Here is a 19,841-nt window from a genome sequence, read left to right as displayed (position 1 = left end):
TTGCACAAGTGCCATTTAATTTTGTGTAAAATTGCTGATAAAGAATTCAGAATGTATCAAATGCTGTTGTTTGAAGGTTGTTTAGCAGCAGGGCTAAAACAATAGAAGCTAACAATTAGGTATATATTTAGCAGTCCTTCTGCAGGCATCTGGAGTACATTTCAGCAATAATTCAAAAACCCCAGGACACTTTCTGCCTCCCGCTGCTAAGTGAATGTAGGAGTAAAGCTGCTATTTTCACTGACAAGACATTTTGCTTATGAAATTCTCCCACTTGCACATAATCACTGTTCTAGCAAATTACAACATAAAACACAACTCTTCGTGAGTCAGGGGGAACATGGTGCCTTCTCAGGTGTACAGGATTGTAGGGAGAACGAATGCAGTCTCAAACTAGATAATTCATCTAAATTACGCAAGCCCCTGGCTAATCTAATCAAGCTGGGTGACAAAACTGCTCCATGCCTTTCTTTATGTCAAAAAGCTTTTCAATGCCTCTTCCTCAAGCCTCAAATGCTTGGTTTTCCTATAGTTACATGGATAGAGTATTCTCTTTGTTCATACAGGAATGGTTTACTTCTTGCTGTTGTTTTGGGTTTTTTTTCCTTATTCACAAAGTCATTAAGTGCCTCATTCTTGACCACTATGTCTCCTTCGTCTTTCTTTTCTTGTTGGGTCCTGCACTTGCATCACAACAACCCCCAGTAATGCTACAGGCTTGGGGAAGAGTAGCTGGAAAGCTGCCCATCAGAGAAAGAGCTGGGTGTACTGATCACCAGATGGCTGAATATGAGCCGCTGTGCACTCAGGTGGCCAAGAAGACCAATGGCACCCTGGCTTGTGTCATGAAAAGTGTGATCAGCAGGACCAGGGATGTGAGTGACCCTTGGTACTCAGCACTAGTGAGGCCATACCTTGAGTACTGTGCTCAGTTTTGGGCCCATCACTGCATGAAAGACATAGAGGTGCTGGAGCAGATCCAAAGAAGTCTGGAGAACAGATCTTATGAGGAGCAGCAGAGGGAACTGTGGTTGTTTAGTCTGGAGAAACAGAGGCTGAGGGGAGACTTTATTGCTCTCTACAGCTATGTGAAAGGAGATTGTAGTGAGGTGGGTGTTGGTCTCTTCTGCCTAATACAAATGATAGGATGAGACAAAATGGCTTCAAGTGACGCCAAGGGAGTTTAGATTGGATATTAGAAGAAACTTCTTCACTGAAAGGATTCTCATTCACTGGATTAGGCTACCCAGGGAGATGGCTGAATCTCCATTCCTGGAGGTGTGGTGTTAAGGGACCTTACTTCGTTAGCACCCCACTTGGTAGAGTTAGAAAATGGTTGGGTTTGATGTTCTTACAGGACTTTTCCAATCCAAACAATTCTGTGTTTCTGTAAGAAAGGTAGGTGGTCTGGAGGGAAATACAAGGTTACTAGCCTGGTCATAATTTTATAAGATAGCTTAAGGTAACTTTCAAGTGTGAAAGGAGAAGGCTCCCAGGAAAGCTAGGCTGATGTTCACCACATTAAAGCACCAAGCTAGGTAAATTTAGGTTCTGCCAGTTTGCTCTGACTAGTACTAGCATGCACTTGTTTTCCCTGCTTTTGATTATTTTTATAGTCAGTTATATTGTATGAGAGGTAGAATACAGTGGGTTACAGTGGGGGAGTGCTCCGGCCAAGTACTGCTGTCAAATGGCAAGTACGCAGGGAAACAGTTGGTATTCATGCAGTTTGTAAGGTCTTAGCATGTATATGCTGCATAGTGGCTTAACTGTACAAATATAAATGCTTTATACTTATTATAAAGAACACAGGTAATGTTTTGCATGTGCTGTGCTCCAGATTATCATCTAGGCAAATTTGGTATGATCGAGGTAGTCTGGATGCCCTCCTGTTCTTGATTTCTTCACATGCCTCCAGTGCCTGGACTACCATACCACATTAAAATGTGAGGACAGTTGGTGAGCCACATTGGTTAGTTGGTATGGTCTTCTTTAATGCTGCTAGGCACGTCTTTTAACTTTCCTTTGTGAGTCTGTTTGGAAAGGTTCCTTCAAACAACCAAAGAAAAGATTGGAAAAATAATTCTCACTGTTAGAAGTCAAAGCCAATTCAGGTTCCTATCTCCTCAAATGCAATGAATGGCTGCTAAATGGAATTTTTATCCCAACAAATCCTAGGTAAGCAAGGGTCTGCCAGTCATTAAAAAACCCTTATCTTTGATCTTCTTTTATTTCTAGAGTTCATGAGAGTGTACACAGTTTGGTTCATGGCTGATTTCTGATTGCCTTTTCATTGCAATAAGTATCTGCATGAACCAGACAGGCATGGCATGCTCCTTGCTGAGTTAGATTTAACTTCTGTTCACAATGGTGTGCTGCAGCATAACCTAGTCACTTATTACCAGTGTTTCTCATCTCTGCATGAGTGGCTGAGTAGCTCTTCCTGAGTTTCATTGCTGGCTGAACAATAGCATGGGATATAGCCTTGTGATTAATGCATACACTGAGTCTCCAAATAGTGATCCAGAATTGCTGGTTTGGACTGTTTTCTCTCCTTTCTTTTATCCTGGAATCAGCTTCTCTCTGAGCAAAATGCAGCTCACTTTACAAATAGAGCACTGCAGAGCCCTTATGTGTAGCAGCAGCTGCTTCCCATTTTCCTGGCTTTGTTCTTTTACTAGCTGATCTTTACTGGTTTTGTGCAGATTTGAACACACAGGGAAGTTGAGTCATGGTCTTTCATACTAGTTTTCTTTTCTGGCACTTTCCTCCTGTTTGGCTCTCAGAGCATGTGTGTTATGGGAAGGCAGTGTGTGGTCCCCAGAAGACTCACCCTACCCCATTCTTCTGAACATATTGGTAAAACAGAAAGCTCAAACCGACCCTTAAAAAGCATCCTGCTATGACAAAACAATGCATAGGCAAGAAATCCTGAAAACCAAAAATCCTGTAAAAGTAAGAATCTTCGTCAGCTACTTGGCATGGTCAGAATTTAGGTAGACAGATAAATTCCAACTGCCCACACCTTGTCCAGACTCTGAAAGAACACAGTGTTTTGTGGTGGTTTTAGTTATTCTCACTGAATCCTGAAGTCTAGCCTGGCTAGTTTTATGTATAGAGCTGGACAAACACTTGATAGTTCTACAGTAAAATAACTTTTTTATTAAAGAAAATAGATCTTTTCTGACACCATTTTGAGCTCATTTTGGTCTGAATATTGTCTTTAAGTTGTTTGTGGGTAACAGTTACTGAAGGAACAAATTGCAGTTCTGATACTTGGTTCCTGATGTTATTCATGCTGTCACTAAGTGAGTGCTGTGGAACTAGCAAAACTTATGTAATGTGTTCATATTTCTGGCTGTTCGTAGTTTCAACAGACCACTTATAAGCCGTAAGTAAATCAAGAGCATTTAATAGCTAACTTATAGTATATAAGCTATGAAGAACTCATAGGCTTCAATTTATGGATTAAAAAGGTATACTTAAGTCTCCTTAAATTTAATCACAACTCTTTATCTTAGCTCTTTAGCAGGGCATATATGATATTGTTCATCCCATCTGCTTTTGACAAAACAGTATCTGATGTTACCCTTCTCATGCCTGGTTGTTTTATTCCCTCAAATTGTTTACTGCATTTGTGATCTCAGGCCTCTGACTGCTACATGAAGCAAAACTGAAGTCTTTGGAGTGCCAGGTTAATACTAATCTAGCTATTTACAGAAAGAAATTAAAAGGTTACAGATGTCATTCACTATTGTGGAGTTTCAGTGTAAATAACAAAAAGTGGCATTTGCTCAGTGTTTCTTTTTAAAAGATTTTCATGGGGTCATAACAGGAAAAAAAGATATGAAAAAGGATTTCATCAGACTCCCAAAGCTGACTCTTATGCTTGTTTTTAGCTTCTACAGACTGTATCCTGTGGCTGTAATAATGCTTTCTGTTGTCTAGGATAGGCTGTTCAGTTGATGTTCTTCTCACTGTTCTTCTGTTTATTATGAAATATGCCCTTTCTAAACACTGTGCTCTGATTGAAAACAGAATAAACCTGTGCTGGGACACTTCTTTTGCTCAGAATTAGTCTGATGAATGTAAATGTTTCAGGGGAAGGGAAATAGCACTGGTGTTTTTCTTGGGGCCAGACACGTTAGCAACTTTTAAATCAGCTCAGCAAGACAAGATGACTGGAGGATGTAGATGACCTGGGGAAGCTGAACTTCCACCATGATAATCAGCTTCCTGTATGAGCTGCTCTGTAGTCAGATGAAGTTCTCCAAGTCCCCGTGGAAGTTGTATCATTTTCAGAAGGGAAGGGAGAAAAAAAGAGGCTGACCATGGGAGTTTGCGGTTTGACTGGTTTGGGTTTTTTGGTCTAAACAAGAGTGATGTGAGGAAACTGCTCCAAAGTACACCTTTAGGCATTTCCCATTCTCTGGAAGGGAGAATTGTGCGGGTACAGTAGTACCACAGACATCCCGTAAGAGTGCTGACAATCTAGGTGGCTGTAGGTAGTTCAAGCATGTGCAAACATTCTGCTCCTTCTCAACCCTTTTCTCTTGGAGGCTGTATCTGTAGTACTAGAGTTTGCTGTTAGCAGAGCATATTTTGCAACGCTGCAGAGTCAATATAAAATGCTGCTGGTTCACTGTGAGCTGCTAATGTATGTGGGACATAAAAATAAATCATCTTCTTGACACCCACCCTTTAGATATTTATGAGCACTGCTAAGATCCTCTCTCAGTCTTCTCTTCTCCAGGCTAAACAGCCCTGGGTCTCAGTCTTTCCTCATAAAGAGATATGTTCCAGTCCCCTAATCATCTTTGTAGCCCTCTGTCAGACTCTATCTAGTAGTTCCTTGTGTATCTTGAACTGAGGAGCCCAGATGGATGGAATACTTCAGATGTGGCCTCTCTAGAACAGAGTAGAGGGAGAATAGAACCTACCTCAACCTGCTATTCACACTCTTCTTGATACACACCAGGACACTATTGGGCTTCTTGGCTACAAGGGCACATTTCTGGTTCGTGGTTAACTTATCCACCAGGACTACAAAGTCCTTCTTTACCTCCATCAAGCAAACTTGATGAGGATACATTCTGCTCTTTCATCCAAGTCATTAATGAATATGTTGAATGTTACTGGACCTCGTATTGACCCCTCGGAGAGCACCACTAGCCACAGGCCTCCAACCAGACACCACTGATCACAACTCTCTGAGCTCTGTTGTTCAGCCAGTTCTCAATCCACCTCACTGTCCACTCATCTAACCCACCCTTCTTAAGCTTACCTATGAAGATCTTATGGCAGATGGTGTCAAAAGCATTGCTGAAGTCAAGACCGACAACATTCATTGCTTTTCCCCTATCTATCCTGTAAGTCATGTCATCACAGAAGGCTATCAGATATCAAGCATGACTTCCTCTTAGTGAATCCATGCTGACCACTCTTGATAGCCTTTTTTTCCTCCACATTCTCAGAGATGACATCCAGAATGATCTGTTCTGTCACCTTTTCAGAGGTGGGGTTGACTAGCCTGGAGTTACCCAAGTCCTCCTTGTTCTTTTTGAAGACTGGAATCACATTGCCTTTCCTCCAGTCCTTCCACAACTAGACCATAATACTAGATTCATTTGTTTGAAAGACGAGTCCTTGGCAGACACTGTTCCACCATGCTTCCTTAAGCTGCATGATTTTTAAATGATTCTGTTACTCTAGAAACATGTTCTCAGGACCATACCAATGAATCAAAGTGTGGTACCCCTATTAATGGTATGTAAACCACCTGAAAGATGTTGGGTACCTGGCAGAGAACTGGCTGCAGCTGTTCTGTGACGTTTCATGGGCTTTTGAACTCCTCTTGCTTATGTAGTTCCTGCATTTACAGAAAGTTTGGGTAATCTTTTTTCCCCTAAAATGTCTGCCATAGCATCTAGCTAAACACACGGCAGTGTGTCAGTGTGTACTCCAAAAGTAAGAGGAAGAAATGTTACTTGAGGAGAGGTATCGCACTTAGTCAACAAAAAGGCATGGAGAAGGATTTTTGTTCTTTGATACCCTGTTTTGCAAAGGTTAGAAACTGACCTCCTATAGTTTGCAACAAGTGTCTTACCTATGTGGAGAATAACATGAACTCCAGGCAGATGGAACTTGATACGTATTCGCTATTGCTTATACAAGTTCTGTGTGTGCTTGGACATTTTCAGATTTGTGTCATTCTTAGCATAGCATACTTTCTCTGTGGCTCTGTTATGATCACAGGCCTTTACACAAGCATTTTGCCAAAACTCATTACTGATACAACATTTTGCTGAGCATAATTACATTCTACTAGGAAATTTGAATTCTTCTCATATCCTAATGTCTGCTGAAAGACTCTCCTGAGATTTGAGCTTGGATTGTGAAAGCCTCTCTGACCTTCTATTCATGCTTCTTTTCTATGCACACGAGTGGAAATACTATTATTCATACTAGTGGCTGCAAAATCAGTTAATGGGCAGTAGATGTTGATGAGAAGGAATTGAGCAAAAAGAAAAGCACAGCTGAACTCAGGACAGTGACAGCTTAATCAGAATGGTCTCTTTTTCAATACATCAAACATGAATAATTTCCTGCCTGTTCCATCATTTCAGTTAAGTAATGGGGAATCCTATTGATCTGCACAGGCCTTAAAATAACACAGTCTCAGTAGCAGGGCTGTGATTTCTGCAAAGAGGTATTGTTCCAAATTTGCATTAGGACAAGAGCTACTCATCTCTACAGCAACTGAGCACAATGCCGGGAAATCCTCTGATGTGAGGCTAGTATGGATAAGCAGAACTTCACATGATGCTGAGTTCTCAGATAAATTGAAGTGTGTGGATATAATATTGCTCTCACTACCGACTCAAAAGTTTATATCCCTTCTTTTGTGGCATTTTGCAGAGATTTTTTTTTTTTCATCAATTTACTGTCTAATAGAAGATGATAATGAGCACCATCAACCAAAAAATCTGAGGAATCAGTCTGAAAAGTTGTTGGAAAAAATCATCTCTCTCTTTCCCCAGTCCTTCCTTCCCTGTTTGGTTGATGCTGTGGGTGACTGGTTCCTCGGACTTCTCAGTTCATAGTGAGTCTCTACTATTCCCTCATATTTGCCATGCACCGATTAGTTCCATAAATCCTGCACTGGGTGACTGAAAACCTAAGGGACAGCAGGATCAAAAAAGGCAAACCAGCTTGTTCTTCCACTCCAAGAACCAAGAAGCATCTGTTTAAAGCAGAACAGTGATACAGACAGAGCAGCTGGCCGAGCTGAAACTCGGAAGAGGAAGAAGTTGGCATTACAGGCGTTTGTGTACTGGATTTGCTATAATTAAATCTTAAGCTGTGCTGCAGCTTGAGGGCTTCAGGACACACAAATGCAATAAACCGAAGTTTCTCCAATTTAATGACTATTTTGCATATCATTTCATACACAGGTAAAAAGTTTGTTAGCTCATCCAAACAGAAACATCTCACACAGAAACATCTGTCGTCAGGTCACCAGTCATGTAGTGTTAGCTTACCATTGTCAAAGTAACTAGAACAGTCTGGGATATGAAATCCTAGTAGATTTCAGTGAAGGTCTAAATCCCAGAGATAAATCTTCACTACTGATAAAATGTAGCTCATTTATCATCCTATGCCTGATCAGCATGTGCACATACACGTGCTTTCATACTCCACTAACTCTTCATTTATCTGTGAATCTCACTGATTTACTGGGGGGTTTTCTTACTTGTCAGTTTTATGGCATCTCTCAAGCAAGCAGTCCATGCTGGTTTATAAACAAGCCAATTAATTACTTCTCACGGCATCTTTATGCAGCAGGCAAGATGCACCAATACCTTGTACCTGTCTTTAAACAGAAGTAAACTATATAAAGAAATTTTTAAAAATTTTGATAACTTAATAATAGAACAGCTAAATCCAAAGGTTAGGACTCTTGACTCTTTGTTCTCTGATCTTCGCCTCTTTTTACCATGTATAATGGAGAGTAAACTACTATGCTTTGGGGCAGAAGTGCAATTTTTTCTTTTTTAAAGGAAAAATTCAAAAAGCAGAAGCTCTGAAGCATTGCTGACAGCAGTATTGCTGGATTACTTGTACTAAATAGGATTTTAATTTAATTAATGCCCACCAACATGTAATCATCTATTTGCTCTGTAAAGAATGCAGTATTGAAGGATGTCCCAGTGTAGCTGATTATGGTGCAACATAGACTGCTGTTGTCTAATATAAACTTGGTAAAGGAGATAAATACATTTATTCTGAACTATTTCAACAAGCAGATACCTGGTATCATGTTTTACTGTCCTTGGTTACACTTCTAGACTTCTGGCTATTGCACTGGTAGCAACATACCTGTCAACCAGCACATTGCACACACAGCATGTTGGCCGCTGGGCAGTACCACAGAAGTTAAGGCAGCCTGCAGTAGCACTCACTTCAGCTGCACAGTTTTTGCTCCCATTGGATATGATAGTAGAGCCCATCACCCTGCTGTGCTTCATTTTGCAGAGTTTATAATTAATTTCCTACCTCTTCTGTAAAAGAATGTCTATTCTTTCCATGTGGCTTTCTTTCTCGCCTCCTTTCACTCCTACCAGGATCTTTACAGAAGCAAATAGCATGGTTTTGCCAGTTCTCAGGCAAGTGTAAAGAAGCATTTTACTCTTCCACCAATGTCTCTGTATCTCTTCCTTCATCTCCCTTTTCTTCTTTCATCCCTGGTGTGGGACAATTAGTAACTGTTGTCCAAGAGCCTGGATTTGTGCCTACTAAACTGAAGGGAGTGTGTAACCTTATCTGAGTCAATGTATGGGCCTGTTGCCAGCAGCCTCCTAAGTACTGCTTCATTGGCTAAATAAAGAATTAGACAGTAGAGGGGAAACTGTTATTGTCAATGTGATGTAGCTGATTGTTTAGTAGTTGTCAAAAATGTATTAATTTTATTCTGAGCGTGCAGTTAGAGCATTAGTATAGTAAGTACAGAATTACCTCTCCCAGTGGCTCAGGTATTGCAGCAGTGTTCCTGACAGACCACCACAAATCTCTGTAAGAGCAGAGCTAAAGCAGAGAATTTGGTTTCATTTGGTTTCATGAGCCATACTCCTTAATTCAAGATGCTAAACTAAGAGCTTCCTGCAGCCAGGTGCACAACTCCACTTGGGATGCATTTAAAGTGGGAATAACACCTTCCATGAGATTGTGGTGGTTTGTCCAGCTATCGGAATCTTTAAGGGCCTCTGAAAAATGTCTCAGTCCAGAACCTGTTTTAGCAGAAGCTAACATTTTATTGCGAATGGCAGAGACTTGAGAAATACTGACAAAAGTTCACAGAGAGGTAGAGCACTTGCAGTTTAAAGTAATTTCTCCCTGGGAGATCAAGGAGATCAAGTCCAGCTGTTTCAAGTCAGCCAAAAATCAAGGTTTCCACCATTCATACTGAAATCTGTGGTTTAACCACTGGAGTTTGTAAAAATTCCAACAAACATGTTTGCAGATCTAAGTGCTTGAGTGCCTTTTGACTATTTGAACCTAAAATTTATTTGCATATACATCTTACGGGCACTTTGTCCTTCATGCAGTCTGTTCTCATGGTAGCTTTTCCAGTCCCTGTTATTTGTGTAGCTGGTTCAAAAGCTTCTATGAAATCCTTTCAGCAGTGGGATTGATAGGAAGTTGTCTAACCTTATGATTCCGCCCTCCCCATTTCAGACTTTCAGCGTAAAACAATTGATTTATTCTGAGAAAGTTTATTTGCTTTGCTGCATTTTTTTCTATAGCTTTCTGTATTTTTCATTCAACTTCTCTTCATCTCTACATGCTTAGACATAGCCTTAGCTCCATCTGCACACCTGGCCTGCACATCAGGTCACTGATGCCCCTTAGCATTGCTAAGCAGTTAGTGAGATCTTTATGCAGGTTTAATGGAGAGTTCCAGTCCTGTCCTTAGTTGACAGAAGCAGGTTAGAAAGAGGTCTACTTTTTTTAATGAAGGTTTATTTCCTTTATCTAATAAGCAGCAGATGACTCATTTGCTTGCAGTGAAACTGCTTTTAGAACAAGCAGCACTCTTTTTTTGCTTTGCTGTCTTCCTCATCTTTGAACTTCTGGAAGAACCGACCATCTGCATCTCTTAATACTGCTTTTATATGCCTATGGAAGTCCTCAGATGTGAATTTGGTTCAATGAATGAAAATAGAATCACAGAATTATCTAGGTTGGAAAAGACCTCCAAGATCATCAAGTCCAACCTATTACCTAACACCATCCAATCAACTAAACCATGGCACTAAGTGCTACATCCAGTCTTTTTTTAAATACTTCCAGGGATGGTGACTCCACCACCACCCTGGGCAGCCCATTCCAATGGCCAATCATTCTTTCTGGAAAGAATTTCTTCCTAACATCCAGCCTACACTTCCCCTGGTGCAGCTTGAGACTCTGTTCTCTTGTTCTGTCACCAGTTGCCTGGGGGAAGAGAAACCTGGAGAAACTACATTTGTACTTCTGAAGCATATAAAATTTTAGAGAGAGAAAAAAGAAGACAGTTTGATGTGAACAATGGTAGCTTTGCATAAAGGAGTTGGTGGTTTCAAGTTTGCATTTGATATAGTTGTGAGAGCTGAAATAAGTATTAGTGAAGTAAAACAGTGCTGACTGCAAGTATGTGTTGATATGCATGAGGGCGTGTCCTTGAATTATAAGGTGGAGTGTTGTGCCATGTAGAGGTACTATTGGCAGAACAAAGCCAGTGAGCTGAGACTTGAAGAGTTTCAGCTGAAGCAGAAACAATAATATGATTGGGTTCTTGAAAACTAGAAAAACAGATTAATTTTCTCATGTTCACTCCATAAGACAGTGTTAAAGCACAGCAGCAAAGTATAAAACATCCATTTCTCAATAAATTACAAAGCACACGTGCAGTTTAGTGTAAGAAGGCAAAAAAGAAAAGGTATAAAATGCTGTTCATACCCATCAGTCATCACCACTAAATGTTGTGTTCTGGGTTTGCTGTCTGTACATAGGTCATGCAGGAAAAAAATTAGGCAAAAGCCCATTTAGAGCTTAGACTGGCCACTGCTGTGAAGGACAACAAAAAATCCTTTACAAATATATTAATGGCAAGAGGAGGGGCAAGGACAGCTTCCACTCCTTAGTGGACATGGAGGGGAATATAGTAACTAAAGATGAGGAAAAGGTAGAGGTACTTAACACCTTCTTTGCCTCAATTTTTAATAGCAGAATAGGCTGTCTTCCAGACAGCTGGCCTCCTGAGCTGGCAGATGGAGTCAGGGAGCAATATAGTTCCCTTGTGATCCAGGAGGAAGTAGTTAAGAGACCTGCTCAGCCACTTGGATCCCCACAAGTCCATGGGACTGGATGGGATCCATCCTAGGGTGCTGAGAGAGCTGGCAGATGAGCTCAACAAGCCACTCTCCATCATTTTTCAACAGTCCTGGCTCACTGGAGAGGTCCCAGATGACTGGAAGCTGGCCAACGTGATGCCCATCCACAAGAAGGGCCAGAAGGAGGAGCCAGGGAATTACAGACCTGTCAGCCTGACCTCAGTGCCAGGCAAGATTATGGAACAGGTCATCTTGAGTGCAGTTACACAGCACTTACAGGATGCCCAAGGGATCAGGCCCAGCCAGCATGGATTTAGGAAGGGCAGGTCCTGCCTCACCAACCTGATCTCCTTCTATGATCAGGTGACTGCCTGGTGGATGTGGGGAAGGCTGTGGATGTGGTCTACCTGGACTTCAGCAAGGCCTTTGATACTATCCCCCACAGCAAACTGCTGGCCAAGCTGTCAGCCCGTGGCTTGGACAGCAGCACTCTGTGCTGGATTAGGAACTGGCTGGAGGGCCAAGCCCAGAGAGTGGTGGTGAATGGTGCCACATCCAGCTGGCAGCCAGTCATTAGTGGTGTCCTCCAGGGATCAGTGCTGGCCCCCATCCTGTTCAATGTCTTTATTGATGATCTGGATGAGGGGATTGAGGCTGTTGTAAGTAAATTTGCAGATGACACCAAGCTGGGGGCAGTTGTTGATCTGTTAGAGGACAGGAGAGCTCTGCAGAGGGACCTTGACAGGCTGGACAGATGGGCAGAGTCCAAGGTCATGAGATTTAACACATCTAAGTGATGAGTTCTACACATTGGCCACAACAACCCCATGCAGTGCTACAGGCTGGGGTCAGGGTAGCTGGAGAGCAGCCAGGCAGAAAGGGACCTGGGGGTACTGGTTGGTAGTAGGCTGAACATGAGCCAGCAGTGCCCAGGTGGCTAAGAATGCCAATGGCATCCTGGCCTGTATCAGGAATAGTGTGGCCAGCCAGAGCAGGAAAGTCATTCTGCCTCTGTACTGGTTAGGCCACACCTTGAGTACTGTGTCCAGTTCTGGGCCCCTCAGCTTAGGAAAGATGTTGAGTTGCTGGAATGTGTCCAGAGAGGGGCAACAAAGCTGGTGAGGGGTTTGGAGCACAAGCCCTATGAGGAGAGGCTGAGGGAGCTGGGGTTGCTTAGCCTAGGGAAGATGAGCTCAGAGGAGACCTGTCTACAGCTACCTGAAAGGAGGTTGCAGCCAGGTTGGGGTTGGTCTCTCCTCCCAGGCAACCAGCACCAGAACAAGAGGACACAGTCTCAAGCTGCACCAAGGGAGGTTTAGGCTGGATGTTAGGAGGAAGTTCTTCACAGAAAGAGTGATTGGCCATTGGAAAGGGCTTCCCAGGAAGGTGGTAGAGTCACCATCACTGGAGGTGTTCAAGAAAAGACTGGATGGAGTGCTTGGTGCCATGGTTTAGTTGGTTAGATAGTGTTGGGTGACAGGTTGGACTCGATGATCCCGAAGATCTTTTCCAACCTGGTTAATTCTATTCTATTCTGTTCTGTTCTGTTCTGTTCAGTTCTGTTCTGATTAATACTACTTCAGCTGATTTATGTGTTGTTGTAAAGGATTATGGCAAGTGTGATTGATTATTAAAAACCCTGTATCTCTAGCTTTCCAAATGAGAGCTGTGCTCTTCCAAAGCCCTTACAGAAAGGATTCAGTTACTTCTCCCGCCTTCAGACACGGCAGGTGCAGCCCAAGAGCTGTGCGAAGCCCTTTGCTTGATTACCCCTGCCATCTAGTGGCTTGCAGGAGAGACTTGGTGTAAACATGATGGGAACGAAAAGCCAATGGACTGTTTTAATGAATCTTTACAAATCCTTATATTGCCTTCTTTATCGCCCTCTAATTAACAAGCATTGATACATCATTATTTGTTTCCAGAAATATCATTGTTTACACTGTTTATTGTCCACTCTGTGCTCTCAGGCTGCTTGCTGAGGTCCATACTGAAATTGTCTGCTATGGCAGAATATTGAAGCACAATAATTTGTGCTGTTTTCACAAAGCTTCAGAAGTCTTTTTACAGCATCACTATTACTGCCTGTTGCTTCTCAAAAACTTTGTTCAAATATCTATAGAATTGCCTTAATTTCATAGAATCATGGAACAGCTTGCGTTGAAAGAGACCTTTAAAGGGCATCTAGTCCAACGCCTCCTGCAATGAGTGGGGACATCCTCAGCTAGGTTAGGTTGCTCAGAGCCCTCTCCAACCTGGTCTGGAATGTTTCCAGGCATGGGGTCTCCACCACCTTTCCAGGCAAACTGTTCCAGTGTTTCACTACCCTCATTCAAAATAATTTCTTCTTTATACCTAGTCTTTCAGTTTAAAACCATTACCCCTGTTATAGCACCACAGGCCCTCCTAAGAAGTTTGTCCCTATCTTTCTTACAAGCCCCCTTTAATTACTGAAAGACGACAATAAGTTGTCCCCACCCCTTGCAGCCCCCAAGTATCCCTGTTTTCCACCTGCCTTCTATGTAACTGCTAAACCTCACTCTTGCTTGTACGTAAGTAGTGTTAAAACTGGATTTTGTGCAAAAAGTGGCCCCCAGACCTGCCCAGTACTATAGCAGTTAGTGCAAGCACAGAGGACGTTCAGGACCCAGGGTTAAATCTCTTGATTAGTTGATAATTTTGGTTCTGGATTCCTGTTGGTGCTGAGGTTTCCATTAAATTAGCATTTATGTTGAAACGCTCAGCCAAAGCTCCCTCTTATTCTGAGAAAACCCCATAAGAGGTTGAATCCTGCCATGCATGCACCACTATTTCATGTGCTGCTGAAGTCTGACTTTAATTGAACTGTCCCAAACTGTTTTCAGTTCCACACCGTACATCACTCATATTGCTGGTACTAAGAAGGCAAAGATATTCATAGCTGTGTACACTGAAACAACCCATCAGCTCCAAGACTGGATTTGAGAGAGAGGACTTCATATGGGAGCACCTAGGAAGCATTGCTCAGCTCATGGTACAGACCTGTCTCATGTAACATGGGAGAGATTGCAGCTCACTGTCACAGCCTGGGAATCCTGTTTGAAGAACACGGTACTGTGTGTGAGTTGCACTGTAGTGTAACGGTCTTCATACACACTCTTACCCCGTGGTGATACGGGGCCACCAAAACCCTACTGGAGACAGCTAAGATTAAAAAACTTTATTTTAAAAAATTGAATAAAATAATCTATGTTATTAATCAAAGGAGGAGTTATTTGAGACAACCAACATACGCCAGCCTTATAAAAGAAGATCAGAAATGCACACTGAGGATCTTTGTTTTACATATGTGATGTTTGCAAAATGAAGTTAAACACTGAAATCAACATTTTGATGTTGTTTTTCTCTGGAGACACTTGTGTGATTCAATCTGAGTCACTACTACTCTGAAAACCAACTATCCATGTGGATCCCATTTAATTAAATACTTGTCACCTTGATTAAAAAGGGCCTCTTTTAGATTGTTAAATTATTTTTCTGTTCCTTTCTCTTCTAGGATATTAAACACAACATTGTTTGAACTATATGAAGCTCTGGGCAATTTTCCTGCCTTGTGGGTTTTCAACATGCTGCTTGTGATTCTTCAAATTCTGCACTGTTTTTGGTCCTACCTAATCATAAAAGCAGCCTACAAAGCTATTTCAAAGGGCAAGGTAAGACAGCATAATTCTGTTTCCTGTTTAGGATTTTAACTTTTTTTTTTATATAAGATCACTGACTTTTTGGTTATTTCTTTCTTCTTAATCCATAGCACATTACTGAAAACATGTTTTATATAAATTTTTCTTTCCTTTCATGGAAACTTGTTTCTACTCCTTCTGACAAATGCCTGATAAGTTAATATACTCCTTTATAAGTTCCTCGTACTGAGCAGCGCCCAGAATCCGCTGTTCGCTGTGTATGAAAGACAGTGCATTCATGAACTGTGTTTTACCTAGAAACCCCACTTCAGTCTCCTATGCTTTTAATAATTATTAGCCTCAGCTGTCCTGTCTGAATTACACCAGTGACTTCAAAGAGTGTTTCCTACTCTCTCTTACTCTGCTTGTTTATCCTTTTCTTTGTGCTGTGCTGGAAGGCTGGGAAGTGGAACCCTTTGAATGTAAGTTTCTTTCGATTTGTTATGCAAAAGATTTATTCTGTGTAATACTGGCATTTGTGGAGGGCTTTTTTTAATTTCTAGTTTGTGCTTGGTATTTTTATCCATTGTTTGTGTCTACATATTTAAATGGAGGCTATCTTTAAAGAGTATTTTTCCTTCTCAGCTATGCATTGCCTAATATCACTCAAACCCACTTCTATCTGTAGTAAGTGGGTACTACTATGTTACATTTTTACACATGTATATCAGCAGGGTAAGTAGCTGCTCTGCTGCCATTCAGGAAGCTTGCTTAAGAGCAGTCTTGCAGTTCAAACTGTGCAGGAGAAAATATAAATTGTATGAGAGTAGAGTTAGACACAGTAAGTCAGCAACCAAGTTAAAGGCCACGTGTAGGACATATGCAGGGAGGATTCTTCTTCTGTCAGATCTTAACTTACTTCCTCATCCCTTTCATTCAATTTCTGCAGTAAAATAAGTAGTGTTTTCATAACATATCACTGATACCTTACAGTAGATCTTCATCCCTAGTTATTTTATTTTATCATTTAATATGTAACTAAATCCTGATCATCTATTTCTTGCTTACTGTTAAGCTTAGGGGCTTTACAAACGTAGTTATTTATTTTCTATACTCTTTCTGTAGAAAATACTCCAGTGTGTTCTTTTGGGGATAAACAAATAGAACTAAGTACTCCAAAATGTAGTGCATTCTCTTAGGTTTTAAGTGCAAATACCCTGGTAGGTGGCTGCATTTTAAAGATAAAGAGAGTGGATCACATTTAACACAACTAGCTGCAGTATAGAATCTTCTTTTATTGTTTGCCTTCAGAGCAGGACCCTAACAGAAGAATTGGCAGACAATCTAATATTTGAAGAGAATTTAAGGTGATGCAAACATTTTTGATCATCTCATCTGCCCTCATGTCTGTCAAAGCCATGCAGTACCCTGTGCTGGACCCATTCTTTTGTGTCTGATGAAAGTGTAATTCAAGATGTAATTCTGTATCCCAAACAGCTTTAATATAAAGGTCCCTTTATATAAAAGAGACTGAAGTAGTCTGTTAAGTAAGCTGTGTAAGCACAGAATGAAATTTCTGACCTCAGCTGAAGCTCAGTTTCACAGGTATCAGAGCTGTGGACTTACTAGGTGTTGACATTAAAAGCTTTACATACAAGGAGGTACATGGGAACTGTGTGTTTATTTTTTCTCCGTTCCCAACAAAATAGCATCACTCATGTTAAGATATTGCAAGGTTGGTAGAAACACTGGGAGCCCCAAGGGCAAATGGCTCTTTCCAAGTTGAGAGCTGAAGAGCAGAATTGTCATGAGTGCTTTTTGGAGTAGAGGATTACTGCAAATTACATGTAGTGGTGCTTATGCTTCCTTCATTTCCAAATTCTACAGGTTACAAAGGATGACCGAAGTGACATTGAGTCAAGCTCAGATGAGGAAGAAACAGTACCTCGTTCAAAGACCCCTAACAGCACTATCACCACTAATGGGACCAGCGGTGCCAATGGGACAAACGGGTATCTTACTGGCGGCACTTGCTCAGAGGAGCATTAATCCTTGAGTTCAATCATGAGACACAAACAGAATTAACTGTTTGCTACTGGACTTAAATTCTAAGTTGTGAATGCAGTTTCTTCATATATCTCAGCATCAGAAAAAAATAGGAGTATCAAAGCATTCTGATAGTGCACTGCCATATTTCCTGTTTGTGAATGAAGACAACACACCATTCTGTATATGTAGGCATGCTGTATGTGTATGTAACAGACACAATGGGAGCAGTATTTTCACTTGTACTGTCTTTGAAATATTATTTATTTTGTATCCTTTTGGGAACTTCTGGACAAAAGGGAATATCCATTCTCCAACTTTCTCTCTTGGGATTCTCAGTAGTGGAGAGCATCACACTCAGATCTCTTCTGTCCATCCCTGTTGCTTTTGCTGAGTCTGCTATAAGTAATAGTTGCTTGATTTGTTACTTACAGTAAGATAGAACATAGCTTTATAGATTTTAAATCTGCTTCAGATATTTTTGCTATCTTTGTGTTTTAAAGTGCTGGTTTTGAAATTGCCTATCAAATCACAGTGGCTGTTCCTCTGACATAAAGTTTTAAAATACTGGATTGATATTTTAAGTAGTAGGTAATGTGGTCAATCAGCAATTTGGGGAGAAAGGAAAACAAAAGCCTGTGGTAATTGTGGGATATTGTTTATATTATTTTAGCACAATTTAAAATTCAATTTGGTATTTAATTGCATTAGAAGTAGACTTGATTTGTTGTGCAAATACCCAAAGCACTGATGTCAACTGTTAGGATAAACTCATTCTCACTTTTGTTTGCCTTGAAATTTTTCACCTCTACAGGTCTTAGCTTTTTGCAGAGATAGATGTTGAAAGACGTTTGTTCAAGTGCACCATTGTGAATCCAGACCTCACTGCTGAAACTGTTCTTGCACATTCAGACAGATGAGAACAGAGGTGTAATAGAGAAAAAATAGGCAGATGAAATGTTCATTGCTTCCTTAGACACAGTTCAGTCTAGGTATCTTTCTTAGAGTTATTAACACTTTTTTGGTAGGGTGAAGAGAGAGAAGGCAGAATGTCATACATTACTAGAAGTAGTTTATTTTAAATGCATGAAAACTTGAGCAAAATTCACTTAATTCATAGCAAACCTGGAACACTCAGCAATATTTTATCCCCTTTACAAATAAAATAAAGGGTGTCTGTAAAATAATTTTGCACTCCTTTTTCATCGATGATTTAGAACCTGTGTCCCAAAGAAGACAAAATAACACCCCAATAAGTATCTTTTTAAACATTATATACACACTTTTCCCAGTCTTTCAGTCAAAGTTTGGTATAGGATGCTAAGGATCGTACAGCTCTTGCAGGATGCTTTTCTGTAGTTTGTGACAGCAGTGCCAAAAGTAGGCAAGGTTCTTAGGTAACAGACTCTATGCAACCTACTGTTCTACAGTATTGTGTGTGTGCACATAGAACCAATGTGCTTATAGACCAAAGACTTATATATAAAGAAAAAAATTAAAATAAAAATGACAGTGTGTCTTCTATATACAAAGGGACTGGAGTGCTGTGTTCAGCTGGAATTGTAAGCCAGGATATCTTTCTGACTCCTTCCACCTATGCAAATAGCAAAGTAAATATGGATGGTTTCCAATGCCATAAAACATGTTTAAAGGCTCTATTTTCTAGAGGCTCCATTGAAGAAAGTTGTGTTGCCACTTCTTTCTTTTGAAAAAATTATATTTGTCCTAGTCTACTCTTAAAAACTTCTGAAGCCTTTATTTTCCACAGGCCCCCTTGTTTATTAACAAAGCAATGTGCTAAAAGTAAGGGCGGAATGGGGTTAATGAAAGTAGTAACTCCACTAAATAGACAATAGAGGTAAGGAAACTGAAAAATTGTGAGTTGTGGAAGACCTGTCAAGTTTTACTGCTCACAGAGCATCCTCTGAAAAAGCCAGGTAGCCTTGTCATCGGTATCTGTATGGCTTATATGTCCATGAATATATCTGAGGGAGCAAGGGAGTCATGCTTTAATCACTTTCTCCCCCAAAAGTTTCTCTGGCTCTAATTTTTTTCATCTGTCTCCTGCGCCTCCGATTTCATATGGCACAACAGGCCATACAGGTGGAAATACACCAATTGCAATGGAAAGTATCCCATCCACAGTATTTGAAGTGGCAGTTGTTTAATAATTACTGATACCGAAATTTTAAAACAAGACTATCCTGAGATTTATTGAATTACTATTATAATTTCTGAAGTGCTGCAATGGTAATTCACAACAGCAGGTAAAACACACCTCTTTCATGGTGTTGATTACTACCTCCACTGGACCATTTCCCTTCTTCAAAGTTTGTTTAAAAAGTATTGTTCTGACAAAATATTACATCGGGACAGAATGCTGTTCTGAACTATCTGTAGCATTGATTGAAATACACAGTCAAGGCTACAACCCTCTAGATGATTTTCTGGCTGGATATATATGCTCTTTATCCCCCTGTTAAATGCAACTTGGATTGAAACACTTTGATTGAGGTTTAAATTCAGTTGCATCTATGATGACTAAAGCATGCAACAGTTACCACAGTTTGGCTGACTCCCTGTGACGTGACTTACCATCCCCAAACCTGGCTTTTTAGAGTCCTTTCTTAGCAACCTAGAAGAAACTTAATACAGATATGTCTGGGAAATAGGTGAGATGAGAGATTCAGATGAGATATATGGGGAAATAAGGTAAGAGTAAAGTACCATTCGGAACTTCAGTGAATTGTACTAAAAAATCATTTAA

The 19,841-nt window shown here is 40.7% G+C and overlaps 1 protein-coding gene across 2 annotated transcripts in view; it reads left to right on the top strand.

The window, feature by feature from the left end:
• The window catches only part of CERS6 (ceramide synthase 6), a 120,151-nt gene extending 100,310 nt beyond the window's left edge, over nucleotides 1-19,841 (top strand). Inside the window, exons 9-11 of one of the 2 annotated variants that reach the window (XM_054174826.1) lie at nucleotides 14,905-15,061; nucleotides 15,487-15,510; nucleotides 16,916-19,841. In XM_054174826.1, the coding sequence (XP_054030801.1) occupies nucleotides 14,905-15,061; nucleotides 15,487-15,510; nucleotides 16,916-17,077 (343 nt within the window). In that variant the 3' untranslated portion in view covers nucleotides 17,078-19,841. The remainder of the gene's footprint in view (nucleotides 1-14,904; nucleotides 15,062-15,486; nucleotides 15,511-16,915) is intronic. The other variant, XM_054174836.1, reaches the window with a different exon arrangement.

The sequence above is a fragment of the Dryobates pubescens genome, chromosome 2 (assembly GCF_014839835.1).
Source record: "Dryobates pubescens isolate bDryPub1 chromosome 2, bDryPub1.pri, whole genome shotgun sequence".
NCBI lineage: Eukaryota > Metazoa > Chordata > Aves > Piciformes > Picidae > Dryobates > Dryobates pubescens.
This window is presented reverse-complemented; position numbering and strand designations above follow the sequence as displayed.